Consider the following 14,314-nt stretch of genomic DNA (forward strand, 5'->3'; position numbering starts at 1 on the left):
GGGGGGGGGGGGGCAGGTTGCAAGCTGTGTGGCGGGTTGGCCGAGGGGTGGGTGCTAGCTTGGGGTTTGAGTGTGGTGGCAAGAGGCATGTGTGGTTGCACATGGGCCGGGTGGCGGCATACCATGCGGGTGGGTCCCAACCGGCAGGCGGCAGGTCTGGGGATATCAATCAGTCGATGTTGTGGGTGTCACGCGTCTAATGACTCCCCAGCGCGAGGCGGGGCGTCAGCGCCTTCACGGGCGAGGCCACTGGCTGCTGCTGCTGCTGCCCCTGCTCCTGGCCTGGGGCCGGATCCTGGAGACCTGTGCCCCGCACGTCAAGGCAGCCACCTGCTGCAAACACGGCCGCAATCACCAATGCTCATTCCCCCCATATCAACCTTCATCGCGTCGCAATATATGAAGCGCTCCACCCACCTCCCCAAACATCTGCGAGATTTCAGGTGACGTCACAAAGTCCCCGTTGCCCCCGAAAACGTCGCGGTGCATGTAGAAGCCAGACACAGGGTTGGTCAGGGTCTCCTGCATGTACTCCGCCACACTCAGGGGGCCGCCGCGAATCTGAACGACGCCACGCGGGGAGGTTGGGGTTTTGGAGCGTCTCATCCGGGGAGAAACGCGGCTGGCTTTGATCGGCGGTTGCTGAGTCTGGTTAGGGGCCAGATGGGCCGGCAGACCCTCGGAGCGCCGGCGCTACAATAGACAGTATGCGTGGGGCGTGTCCTGCTGCACTGGTAGTGGTCTCTAAGGGAGTGGCGCACCAGTATGCGGTTGCGGATCGAGTGCAGCAGGGGCGTCTCCTGCTCCTTGCCAGACGTGCTGGGGGGTGCTTCTCGCGCGCCTTCGGTGCCTGCTTTGGGGGCGCCTATCAAGCCACTGCCAACAGGACCATTGCCGCTACTGCTGCTGCTACTGCTGCTGCCGCTGCTAAAGGCTTGTATGAAGCCAGGCCCCTGCAGGAGCCCCATGCTCGTTTTGGCACCGTCGCCGCGGTCGCCTGCCGCCCACTGGCTGGCACAATACTGGGACGCTGCCACATGTACGAGGTGGCGACATAATCGCGTTGAACTGGTCAAAATCATGAGGTCATTGAGAGAAAGGCAACTTGATCTCACAGACGTCACCCAGATCGGTGACTGCAAACGGTTCCTGCTGCCGATTGCAAAGAACCACAATCTACCGTGAAGTTTGGTGCATCGACGTGCGATAATGCGTATCATAATGTCATCGTACAATCAAACTCACCAGTGCAAAATTGTTGCGTGATCAACAAACTCCCAAAATTTCACTGTATCAGATGTACAGCTGCGTGCTTTCAATGTCTGTTTGTTCTGATCATGTTCATCGATGTCCCTCTGAAACCTAGATGGCCGACCTTGCTGGCGACAGTAGGAGCGTGGGATGATCCGCACACAGCATGCTGCATTGACACGCCCAGCGGAGGCACATACCCGAGACGATGAGGCGGACAGGTGCCGCTCAGAGCTTTTTCTGCCCGGGTGCCTGCTGACCGCAGCTGCTTGCGGCGCTTGAGAGCCCGAGCCCAGCGGACTGCCAGGTCGGTGGCGGCGATGGCGCGAGCGTTGCTGCTCCGCTCCCTGGGCATTGCAAAGGGCAAAGCCACGTCCGCCCTTGCAGGCAACAGGTGTGCATGAAGAACCAGGGCGTGACCACAAGTGTGTTAATAGAAGTGGATGACGCATCCGCAGCGCGATTTGACGGCGATTGTCCGCGTCGCACCTCGGTTGAGCGTGCGCACACAGGATATCAGCGCAGGAGGTCCCTCCAACCGCCTGCAACAAGCAGGAGGCCAGCAGCACAATCAGCAGGAACAGCAGTGGCAGCAGCACCAGCAACAAGTATACCAGCAGATCAGCAGCAGCAGCAGCAGGAGCAGCAGCAATAATGGCGGAGCTGCGGGACCAGGAGCCTCATGCCTGCTGATGAGGCAGACATGCTGCTTCAAGGCATGCACGTAAGCCAGCGCCTCCGCCGCCGGCGCTGGCGGCGGCGCCGGCCGCAAGAGAGCAGTACAGCTGGCCGTACTGCTGGGGGGGGGGGGCAAGGCTACCGGGGCGCCAGGCATAAAGCTGCAGCCGTGCCATGGCTGCCTCTCAGGTGTTGTGTTGGAAAGAGTGCTACAAGGCCAGGTGGCAGCAGTAGGCGCACGAGCAGCCACGCACGCTGCTGCAGCAGGCGGCTCTGCCGCAGCAAGAGATGCCGCTGGCTGCAACGTGCAGGCCAGCACGCTGAGATATTGATAGCGAGTGTGTGTGCACATCACCTGTGGCGGTGCGAAGGGTCGTCTGTCTCGCCGTGATTGCTGATGGCAGTGATTGGCGCTGTGCGGGTCGAATGTGTCGTGGCAGCTGAAACATCGCCGCAGTGAAACTTGCACGCAACACTTCAGTCGTCTATGTAGGCCACAGCCGGACGTTGTGTCATGATTGACTCTAGCTGTCCTTGCCACTTTGCGTGCCAACTTGCACAAGCCTCAACTCATCATTGACAGGGGTCCACATCAGCTCGAAGCTGATCGCCCTTGATTGCCCCACCAGCCTGTCAAAGAACGTAAATTTACAGGCCATGGCCTGCCACAAGCTTCCGCTGGTGTTGGGCCTCGCAATCCTGGGTAAGCCGCGGTTGCGAACGATTTCCGAGATGGTGATTCCGTCAGACTTTCAGCATCTGCCCTCGGATGGGACTCTAAACTGCTGATACCTGCATTCAAATGTCTGCAGCCACCTGCATGGCCTCGCGGATGCCCCTGCAAGTCGACGGTGGGGCGCAGGCGGGCGCCCTGTCGCAGGCCGGTGGCGGCCAAGCCAACGCAGTCGCGCAGAGCCTTGCCACTGGCAACGCGCAGGTAAACTTAGCCCAAACATCAACGTGTATCTCTAAAATTATTTTCATGCGGGCCGAGGTCTGCGGCTCACCACCGCTCTTGACACAGCACAACTGATCATGCTGCGTTGGCACCCACCCACACCCAGGCCGCTGCCAAAGCCATCGCCAGCGCCGGCACGGGCGGCTCGCAGGCTGCTGGACAGGTAAGCCTAGCACATTATATATGGATTGATGTTGGAGCCTGTGATGTCCTTGCCAACTGCATGACTCAGTGCTCCCCTGGCCAACTGACGGCTGTCATCATGAGTAGCTGCTAGCAGCTGCGCGCCACCCCCTCTGACAGAGGAGCCTGCTGGTGGCGCCCTCACACAACGCGTCCCACATTGCTCTCGCCCCTTCTTGCGCCAGGCTCTGGCGCAAACCGCTGCGCAAGGGGGCGGCCAGTCTGCCGCTGCAGCAAAGGCCGTGGCGCAGGCAGCCCAGCAAGGTTTGCCGAGGGCTGCTTTGCAGCACCTCCGCAAGCCGTGCAACGATAGACACTCTGTATACTTGCAGCCTCAGCCGCACGCGTGCAAAGCCAAGATCCGCTAAACCCCCCTGTGATGCGAAGCCCTAGTCTCCTCGTCACGCGCCTACATCACCCCTCCCGCCCCTACCCCACCCCTCCCACCTTGCTGTCCACTCGTTTCCTTACTCCAGCGCCCGACTCAACAGCCGCTGCCGTGAGCCAAGCACTAGCCCAGTCCCAGGCAACCGGCAACTCAAAAGCAGTCGCGCAGGCGCTGTCCCAGGCCGTCAACGAGGGTGGCGGTGCCGCCGCGCAGGCTGTCGCCCAAGCGTACGCACAGGTGATGTCCTGCATGCTCGGGGACATGTTCTGGGCAGCCACTGTGGCGGCGCCAGGAACATTTGAGTCTGCGTACATTTGGATGCTTTGGTCGCATGAACGGCACTCCTGGCTACTGGCTGCTCATGATACCGCTTGCTTGTTGGCCAGCAGCCCGACCTCGCAAACACACACGTCCTTTCAAGCCAGTTCCGCCCTCAGGCTACGGCTTGTGTGGGATGCTGCCGGTACTGAGTCATGGCTCGGTCGCTGATTGCTGCCGCACCACCGCCCTCCCACCGACAGACCGTCGGCCAGGGCAACAGCGCTGCCGCCGCTGAAGCCATCGCCCAAGGCGCGGCCGCAGGCGGGGCTGAATCTGATGCTCAGGCCAAGGTGAGTTCGCATGGACGCCAAGGCGTACGTTGTCGTCTTGCTCGCAGTAACTGAGGGTGAAGTGTGACCAGGTGCGCACCTGCTTTTGGTTCTTGTCTAGATGTCGCCTGTCGATTCCCCCTCAACTCATACGCCTTGCAGGCCCTTTCGTCCGCCTTTGCGAGCGGCGGAGGCACGGCGCAGGCCGTGGCGCAGGCGACCGCCGAGGCATACGGGCGCCAGCCTGAGCCTGTCGTGCTCACCCTGACCAAGGCCATCACACAGGCCAACAGCGACCCCGCCCAGGTAAGCGGGCTGTCCGGATCTTACTTTTGCTCTTTGCGCTTAAGAAATGATGCCTGGCAAAATACACAGCGCTGCATGTCCTGAGCTGTTCAGGGCCCACGCAGGTGATCAAGGGGTTCAGATTCCAGGCGCATTCTTGAACTCCCCACACTTGGGCTCATTTGTGCTGGACGGAGCTGACAACCAACGGAGCAGCAACGAAGCATCAATGTGCAAAGCACACACCAGCGCCTAGCCGGCCGGCATTTCTCATGCGACTGAAAATGTCCCTTGTCAAACGCGTGCCCACGCACACCCGCCAGGTGGGCCCGGCGTCCAGCGCCATTGCCAAGGCGCTGCTGGCGGGCGGCAACCAGGCCAAGGTTTTCGCGGCTGGCCTCCAGGCCGCCGTTCAGGCCGGGGGCTGCAACGCTGCCAACAACATCCTCCGCAGTGAGCAGCCTTGGCCCGCGGCCACACCACGTGCGCGTGTCGCGCTCAACGCATGTTAGTGCTGTTGCGGCACGGCGACTCTGGTTGAGAGGAGAATGAAGAGGCGTGGTGCCATCAGTGATGCCAGCAGTGTTTTCGGCGTCACAGCAGAAACCATGGCCCTGTTTCCCCGGATTGGAGCCCAACAAGCACATCCCCAAAGCCTGTGGCTGGTTGCTCGCCGCGGCCGGCTCTCTTTCTACTCCTGTGCGCGTACCCATCCCCCTGATGCAGACCTGGAGGCGGCCGCCAGTGCCCAAGGGGGTGGCCGCGACGCTATTGCCCAGGCCCTATCCACCAACGGGGCCAGCAACGTCATTCGATGCGTGAGTTCTTGCAGCAATGAAATGCAAGAGCAAGAAAGCCATGCGTGAACAGCTGGTTTGTCACAGGCCCCCCTGGACGGACAGCGGGTGCTACCAGTGCGCAGCTATTGCTGCTTCCTGAAGGACGGCTGGCTCGTTCACGCCGGCGCTGCATCTGCAGCTCATTTAGTTGTAATGACATGACTATGGATGCCGCTTAACCAGCATGAATGCCCTCATCACTTTCTGCGCCGACGTCTTCCCCTTTCGCCGCAGCTGTATCCCTCCTGCGCAAGCCAGTTCGGCATCGGCAACTGCTGCAGCCAGGGCGGCTCGGCTGACTGCGCCTGCGTGGCCGGCGTGTGCAACTTCAGGCGCGTGACACAGGACCCCCTGGTGTGGGAGTCTCGCTTCAACCAGCAGCGCTGCGTGTGCCCTTGAATACTACGGTGTTGTGAGAATTCACTCAACCAATGCGGGACCTGCAACAAGTCCTGCTGTGGTCACGCATGTACACTTCCGGGCAGCAGATTTTGCAGCACACCTCTTTTGGCAGACCCCTGTTGGATAAAAACAGAGGTCTGACAGCGAGCAGGCTGCAATGTTGCAGCAACTAGCTGCTTGTGATGCACCAGCACTTTGATGCAGATGTTGCTCAATGTGATGTTTTTGGTGTTGTGTAAGACGCGTCGACCAAAGTTTGGCGTGGAATGCTACCCAATACAGAGGACAGACCGCCTGTTAGTCTTTGGATCCCCACACGGCAGACGAGCGTTGTGGCAACCCTAAGGTGGCGCAAGTGCATCGACAATGCAACAATCTTATGTGGTAGCTGATACCCTGCTGGCCTGACGGGGTGGATGAGCTGCCTGGCGGGAGGTCACCTGGCAGTTGGGGCGGTTGTTGTGCAGCACTGTCAGCGGCCGCCGTGTCGTCATCCTCGGCTGCGGTGAGCTTCCTGCTGCCAAGCTGCCTAAGCTCGCAGCAGGTGGCAGCACACAGGTGCATCAGGTGCTTTGCTTGGTAGTATTTCTCCACAACATATGAGTGCATGCGCACCCCATCCGGATCCAGATCAGTGCACCTCGGCTTCAGGTCGCCTGCCCTACACCCTTGCTGCCTCCGCCCTGGTGGTTATTGCCTTCACGCCGCCTTGCTGCAACTACAACATCTCGAATTGTCCACATGGAGCCTCTCAAGCTCGCTCTGCTGCTCGTGCTGGCGCTCTTTGGTGCGTGGGCCGATGCGGTTCGTTCTGGCGAGGTTCCGTCAGACTGCATGAGCCCTCGTTCATGTCGGTGCCCTTTAAAGCAACCTCATATTTCCTGCAGTGGTCGTCAACGAAGGCAGGGCCCTGCGCCAGGCATCCGGCAAACCTGGCGCGACGGCTGCGGCGCAGGCGCAGGCAGCTGCTAAGGCGCTTGGCTCGGGTGACGCCAGCGTGAGTCGCTTGTGGCCTTGCTGCGACAAGCGTGCCTCTGACTTCTGGAGCGCTCACCGCGGCAGTGTTTCATCTCTCACTGCATCGGCCCAACCGACGATCTGGCACTGGCATGTGCCGTGGCCAGAGCCGCCCCCGATCGATTGACCTTCATCGATGCCTGCCCCCCCCCACCACCACAATGCCACAGGCTGCGGCGTCTGCGATAGCTGAAGCCGCTGCATCAGGAAACGCCAAAGCCGCTGGACAGGTCAGAGAGATCATTGGAGCCACGCTGCACGAGCACAGGTGGCCCCAGCCACCAGGACATCCTGCCACTCTTCGCGCCCCGCCACTGGCAGCGAGGGTCGCTTGGTGGCACCAAGCGACCAAAGTGCGGGTCCTCGTCCCCAAGGGCATGTCGCGTGATTCATGTCTCGCCTCGCCCGTCTCCCTCTTGCAGGCCCTGGCGCAGTCTGCGGCCGCTGGCAGCAACACAACGACCACTGCTCAGGCCATCGCTGAGGCCGCGGCCAAGAGTGCGTCCCCAGCCTGAAGGGGTTGCAGCCTTTGCCCGATCCATGCCTGTGACCCGGCGCGAAGCCTGGCGATGCTGCGTGGTCTTGCAAGTGTTCCTGGGCCCGCCTGCTGGATCAAGCTTGCTTCTTTGGGCTGGAGCATGGCGCGTACGTGCATTGCAGTCGCCGTTATCCTCGTACTGACACCCCAACAGGTACCCCCGGCCACACTCGCCCCTTCAAAACCAACCACGCGCGTGTAATGCTTGTTTGGAGTCAAAACCTATCACATATCGACGCACCTGACACCATCGCCCGCACAGACAAGAATGGCACAGCACAAGCTGTGAGCCAGGCTCTGGCTCAGGCCCAGTCCACAGGCAAGACTGGTGCCCTTGCGCAGGCGCTGTCACAGGCTGTCAGCCAGGGGGGCGGATCTGCGGCTCAAGCCGTTGCCGAGGCCTACGCTCAGGTGTGTTGATCACTTGCGCTTGTGTTCGATAGGGAGGGGTGGGGGCGACGGGCGGGGGCGCAAGGCGGGGGCTGGTAACCAGAGCGTCTGCCTTGCTTGTTACCTAGTATTCTCCAGAATGGGCCTGTCCAGCCACCCCTGACGTCGCTGCTGGAGCTTGCGCACTCCATGCGTTCCGCCACAGGTACGGCACCTTGCTGTATGTGAGCGCCTGACATACTGCAATTTGCACGCCGCCTGCTTTTGCACCCTCCACCTCGCACCCCTACAGTCTGTCGGCGCGGGCAACACGGCTGCCGCTGCAGAGGCCATCGCCCAGGGTGCCGCCGCCGGCGGCGCTTCCGCCAACGCCCAGGCCCAGGCACTATCCCAGGGGCTCGCTGCGGGCGGCGGCACGGCCCAGGCTGTGGCGCAGGCCGCTGCTGAGGCTTACAGTCGCCAGCCCCAGTCCGTCTCCAATGCGCTGGCCAGCGCTCTGACTCAGGCCAACAGCAACCCCGCTGGTGCACAGGTGGGCCCCGGTTGCTCGGCTGCGCCGATGGCTCAGCCGTCTGGCCGCAAATCTTGATTTTGCCGCAGCGGCATCGGAACACACTTTGAGCAGAGCCACCCGTTGCGTGCACGAGTTCATGCCTATTCAGTCCCTTGCAAGGCTGCGTCACCACACGAGCTGGCGCCTCCCCGACGGCCGATACAACCACGCACACAATCATTCACCACCACTGCGCAAATTGCGAGCCGTGCAGGCAGCGGCGCAGGCAGTGGCGCAGGCGCTCACCAGCGGCGGCTCTGAGTCCACGGCGTTCGCAAGCGCCTTGGCACAAGCTGCAAGCAAAGGCGGCTGCGGCGCCGTCAGCAACGTGCTGGCGCGTGAGCAACAGTCGGTCACACCATGTTCAGCTCCCTGGCTGTATTCTTGCGGTTTTGCTGGTGACATCACCGGACCGCCAGCCTGGACCGCTTTCCAAAGGGTGGATGTGAACAAACACTCATCACACCGATCTTGTTTTGCGCCAGCAAACTGGCTGGCGCGCACGTTGGCTGTTTGTGAGGATTGCGCCTCATTATCATGTACAACCGCCACCCAAGCAAGGCTTGCCGCCTCGCCCTGCCCCACAGAGGCCCAGGCATCTGCAAGCGCTCAGGGACGCGGCAACGCTGTCGCTCAGGTACCTGTGCGGCCGGCGGGTATTGTATTGCTAAGCAGGTCACTCGTGGGCCAGCATGTGTGACTCCCCAAAACCAGCCTGGCCGGCAGCCACCTCCACACTACTGCACCCCCGTGCCCACCCTGTCGCGCCTCTGATCAGGCTCTGTCGCAAGCTGGCGCGACCTCAGCTGCCAACTGCGTGAGAGCGGGCTCCAGGCCTCCCTGGGATCATACCGAGTTTGAGCACTACTAGGCAGTAGAGCGGGTAGTGGGAGCGCAGCAGCCCGGATGTGGCTTCTTCCAAGTATGCAACCTGTGCCGACTTCATGTCTGCTGCTGCTTAGTCCCCTCGAGCCCCGCGATTGAGTCGTTGCACCTTTCCACATGGAGAACCTGAGTGGCCCATGCGCGTGCCGTGCAGGCCGCCACCTCGCCGTCCCCGGTGCCTGCTTCCCCATCTCCGCTGCCCGGGGGCGCAACAACCTCGGAGTCTCCATCTCCGTCGCCGCCGTCGCCGTCGCCGTCGCCGTCGCCGTCGCCGTCGCCGTCGCCGTCGCCGTCGCCGTCGCCGTCGCCCAAGCTGTCACCTAGCCCCTCGCCGTCCCCGTCCCCTTCCGTCCCAGTCACCACTGGAGCCAGCGCGCAGGCATCGGCCCAGGCCGTGGCGCAGAGCCTCGGATCAGGCAACGCACAGGTCGGAATGCCCCTACAGTGAGGAAAGGGCGTGTTGCTGCTTTGAATGCTGCCTCCGTCCCCACCCTCAGACCACCACTGCGGCGTAGTCAAGCTTGCTTGAACCACACACGCGCCTCGCAGGCCGCGGCCTCTGCCATTGCTTCGGCTTCAGGAGGTCATGCGCAAGCCATTGGACAAGTGCGTTGGTTGCCTCTGAAGTTGCAGCAAGCGGCTGATGTTGTCTCAGAATTGCCGCATTTGAAGTGACGTCACGCACTGAGGGACGTGCATCGCCTGGCAGGTGATTCCAGCCTCAGGGCTGGAGGGCCGGCCCTCCTACTGCACTCAAATGTTTGGTGCCCTGTGCCGCCCCCAGGCCCTCGCGCAAGCCACCGCTCAGGGCGGCGCTAAGGCGAGCGCCTCTGCACAAGCGATCGCCCAAGCTGTACAGAGAAGTGAGTGCATCCCAGGGCGGTTCGTTCATCCCCCGTCCTGCAAGACTCCAGGACACCCTGACTTGCCTAGTGTACGCAACTGCAAACCTGCCACTCCCTGCTTCATCAAGCCTCGCCTAGGAGTGGATTTGTTCACTCGAGTTATACACACTTCATACCGTAGTCTCTACTGTACAGTATCTTTCCCTCTCCTCCCATCTAGACCCGAACGGCACAGCTGCAGCCGTGAGCCAGGCTCTGGCGCAAGCCCAGGCTTCTGGCAAGACTGGTGCCCTGGCGCAGGCGCTGTCACAGGCCGTCAGCCAGGGCGGTGCCTCTGCGGCTCAAGCCGTCGCGCAGGCCTACGCTCAGGTGAGTGTTGAGTGATTGCCGGATATCACCTCGAGGGCGTGCGGCTTGGTTTGGGGGAGCGAAGCCAGGTGGGGAGATTGAGTGCGCACAGAATGTTCCCTGCATCCTCCTTTTCGCAATTGGTTCTCTGTCGGCGGCACGTTAGTGGCGGGCTGCGTGGTGGTCAAATGTTTCCGTTTGCACTGCAAATTGCAATGCGGCTGCGCATGATTGTTGCCATTTGATGCTGCTTGTCAAGTTGAGATGCTAATGAATGCTGCGCCACGTGACTAATCACCCTGCTGATGCCTTCCCCTGGTCAAACACAGTCTGTCGGCTCAGGCAACACCGCCGCCGCTGCAGAGGCCATTGCCCAGGGCGCCGCCGCCGGCGGCGCCTCCGCCAACGCCCAGGCCCAGGCCATTGCCTCGGCCCTCGCAAGCGGCGGCGGCACGGCCCAGGCGGTGGCGCATGCGACCGCCGAGGCTTACACTCGCCAACCGCAGCCAGTGGCAAATGCACTGGCAAACGCGATCACGGCGGCAAACAACAATGCGTCGCAGGTGGCACTCCCTTTTCAGTCACCCAGCTGCGTCGGTCTCACATCGCTGTACATGCTTTCCTCATGCACTCTCAGAGAGCACGATTGATGTTCAATCGTTCTGGCTTTCTGACACGTACATCTCACTTTGCCCCAAACGCAGGTGTCGGCCGCGACTGACATCATCGCCAAGGCCCTGATTGCAGGCGGCAACCAAGCCAAGGTGCGGGGGTGCTGCACTCCGCGGGTACAGCTTACCTCTTTGGCAACAGCTCACTGCTTCTGCAAGTGCATGCTCGCACGCATGCACGCACGCGCACGCGCGTGCGCGCGCGCGCGCGCGCACACACACACACACACACACACACACACACACACACACACACACACACACACACACACACACACACGCGCGTTTCATACCGCTGCATTGTGGCGTCACTGCGCTTGCGCCACCCAAGCTGTTGGCTTGAGTCGCGGCAACGCATTGAGCCCTGCATTCCGCGGTGTGGGACACATCCACCTGCCCAGAGCTGGGCAGCACGTTCAGGGTCACCAAAGCGGTTGCGCTCTTGTTGTCTGTGACCGGTGTTTGCTGGAGCCCTGGCCGCCGCTGTCAGTAGCGGCGGCTGCGCCGCGGTTAATAACATCCTTTCCAGTAAGCCGCCGGCCTTGCGCATGCACAAGTGCAGCAGCGTGTGCGCCCAATCGCTCGTGTGTGCTGTGTTGGCGGACGTGGTTGCTGCCTTTGTGGCACAGAGTGTCAGCACAGCTGCACGAATCTGGTGTGCCTTGCTTGAGCAGCGGACGTCATGGTGATCACATGCAACCAAGAAGCCTCCTTCTTTGAAATCTGCTGACCATCTCCTCCTCTTTGTCAATAGCACAACACACTGCGACGCGCCCACTACTGTCGTCCCTTGCCCACCTGCCTGCCCCTGCCGCTGCTGTCGCGCAGAGCTGGAGGCCGCCGCAGCATCACAGGGCGGGGGAGTCGAGGCCGTTGCCCAGGCGCTGGCGTCCAACGGCGCCGGCAGCGTCATCCACTGCGTGAGCTGCAGCTCAGATGGCAGTACGTTGCGCACGCTGCGCAATATGCATGCATGCATGCATGCACGCATGCACGCATGCATGCGTGCACGTGCTTACCAATGCATGCATGTGTGCATGCACGCATGGTACGTGCGCAGGAGCTGCCACGTACACCTGTTCGATTGTTGCTGCCTAACCCCTGTTAACGCAACCAATCACATGCCACCCGTTACGCGTGCACAACCTGTGCAGCTGTATCCAACCTGCGCGAACCAGCTGGGGATCGGCACCTGCTGCAATGACGGTGGCTCGGCTGACTGCGGCTGCTTCGCTGGCACATGTCGCTTCAGGCGTGTCGTTCAGGCACCGTTGGCCTGGGAGGAACGGTTCTCCAAGCGCCGCTGCGTGTGCACGTGAGAAGGGAACGGAGATGGTTTTGTGTCGGTGTTGCTCGTGCATGGGTCCAATGTTTGACCCAAGGCTTCTTGGGTGTGCGGTACTGCCTGCATGTTGTGTGAAAAGAGGCGCCATCAGCCAGCTTGATGTCAACGACAAGGGTTTGTTTGCGGCTGCTGCACGATTCAATCAACATTGGGACAATCATCGCGCCTGGGGGAAGGGGGCGGGCGGGGGTTGAGCTGCTGGTGGTTGTGAGGTGGACCTGTGTGCCTGCAAAACGTCCAAGGGCCCGTCCTCGTGCAGGTGTGGCAGATGTGTAACCTGCAGTTGAGCAGGCTGGTCGTGGGCATGAGCAGGGCCATGCACCCGGTTTGACTGGGCGGTGTGCTGGTGACGACCTGCATCTTGTCACCGGGGTCAGACGCCGCCTGGGTCAAAACATGCCATGCCTGTCAAGCTCGTCGAGCAGAAGGTTCAAAAAACACGTGATGCGACCGATCCTCACGCCTCTTTCTGCGCGACCTTGATTCAAGAGATCGACAACTTTGCTCGAGCAGTGTTGATCCCCACTTCCCCATGAACACGACGAAACGGGCCACGAATTGCAGTAGAACAGCCTTCTCTGCCAATGAGATGCCAAGGCCGTGCCTTGTGAAGGCCCAGCCAACTCGGCGAGATGTAGCACTGCTGCTGCCCCTGGGACCGCTGCTTGCCGCGCAGGTGCAGCCCGCGGAAGCGGGAGCGATCGCATGCCCAGGAGAACGCGGCTACGCGCTGCAGCAGGTTGGTGGCGGCACAGGCATACCTATAGCGCTCGAGGGTCCATACAGAGTAGCACGGCCGCCTCGCATGGCCCGGTGGGGATGGACACTGCCTCGCTGCGACTAGCGCCGCCCTGCCTGAATGAAAACGCCGAACAGCTCCGCTTCCAACCCCGCGATCCTCACTACCGCGGCCCGCCGTTCCCGCCCCAGTGCCTGCGCAAGGCCAGGCAGGAAAAGGCGGAGGCAGAGGGTGGTACGGCCAGTGACGACCCCCAGGAGGAGCGGATGCGGTACCGGCAGTACGAGCAGCCGGGGGAGCTGGTGACGCTGCCGTCCGGTGAGCGGTACCGGCCACAGGTGGCTGCCGTGGGGCGCGGAGGCCCCTGCAACAGGCAGTGCCCTGCCTACTGGCCGCTCATATTCGCCCCGCCCGGGGGGGGGGCTGCCTCATATGTACCGCCCTGGAACAGCCAACTACTGCAGACGCAGCTGACCGTTTTGGGTGTCGGTTGCTGTTCACTGGCACCTAGCCTTGTTATCAATTAAAACTTAAAGAAAAGCTCAAGATTTGTTTGTGGCTTTGGGTTTATACACCTCGATTGTGTGTCGAGCGCCCCTCAGGCATTCAGTACCGAGAGCTCCAGTCAGGCAGTGGCAGGGAGGCGCAGGCGGGGTGCATCCTGGATGTCGTCTACACAGTGTGAGCACGCAGCAGGGCCGTGGCTGCGGCTTGCGCCTCGGCGTGCTCGAGGGCGCACCGGCTGGCACGGCACCTGGGAGTACGGCCGACGGCCTGCAGCTTTCGACCCACACGCATGCGCACCTTGGCGCCAATCGGGCACACCGCACACTCGATACGCCTGCTGGGTCTTCACATTTTTCTGAAAAGTCTAACGCGCCGGTTCAAATCGGCATGCCATGCGCGACACCCGCGGCAGGTACCGGCTCTCGTCCCGCGCGACACCCGTGTACGCCTGGAGCTTTGGCACCGGCCAGGGGGGGCAGGACGACGTTGGGGAGGTGTACCGCTTCAGGTGAGGCAACGATGACATCGCCGCCCCATTGCAAGCAAAATGCGGCCCCTTTTGGGGGCGGCTTGCCGGTGGCCGGGGGTGGCAGGCAACGAGCGGGGCTCCGGCTGCTGCAGGGCAACTGCAGCTGCTGCATGCTGCATAGCGCGCTTCCTGCAAATGCAACAAATCCCCCACCCAACCCCTCACCCCGCTCCCGGCCCCTCGTACCCCTCCTGCACGGCCTCCCGCAGGCTGGGCGACCCCCGCGCCGTTCCAGCAGCAGTCTCGGCCGGCCTCCTGGGCATGCGTGAGGGCGGCCGCCGCCGCGTGCTGGTGCCGCCGCAGCTGGGGTGGGTGGACGACTCCATCGGGCCGCCCCTGCCCAGCTTCACCGCGACGCGACGCCTGGCGGTGC

General features: G+C 62.1%; 2 protein-coding genes across 2 annotated transcripts; both read left to right on the forward strand.

Annotated features, from left to right (window-relative positions):
• Positions 1-2,749: 2,749 nt before the first annotated feature.
• Positions 2,750-5,571, forward strand: MNEG_3229 (hypothetical protein; the record flags this gene model as incomplete). The annotated part of the gene is made up of 9 exons (XM_014048297.1): positions 2,750-2,866; positions 2,994-3,050; positions 3,256-3,334; positions 3,547-3,695; positions 3,980-4,069; positions 4,211-4,354; positions 4,657-4,786; positions 5,060-5,151; positions 5,407-5,571. 9 exons carry the CDS (start codon positions 2,750-2,752, stop codon positions 5,569-5,571), a joined length of 1,023 nt encoding a protein of 340 aa, XP_013903751.1.
• Positions 5,572-6,315: 744 nt separating this feature from the next.
• Positions 6,316-10,171, forward strand: MNEG_3230 (hypothetical protein; the record flags this gene model as incomplete). Its single annotated transcript, XM_014048298.1, has 9 exons — positions 6,316-6,361; positions 6,462-6,571; positions 6,762-6,821; positions 7,014-7,089; positions 7,392-7,540; positions 7,812-8,051; positions 9,507-9,563; positions 9,742-9,820; positions 10,023-10,171. Coding segments are annotated over 9 exons (966 nt in total), but the record flags the coding sequence as incomplete, so codon positions are not given.
• Positions 10,172-14,314: the final 4,143 nt, after the last annotated feature.

The sequence above is a fragment of the Monoraphidium neglectum genome (assembly GCF_000611645.1).
Source record: "Monoraphidium neglectum strain SAG 48.87 unplaced genomic scaffold scaffold00396, whole genome shotgun sequence".
NCBI classification, from domain to species: Eukaryota; Viridiplantae; Chlorophyta; class Chlorophyceae; order Sphaeropleales; family Selenastraceae; genus Monoraphidium; species Monoraphidium neglectum.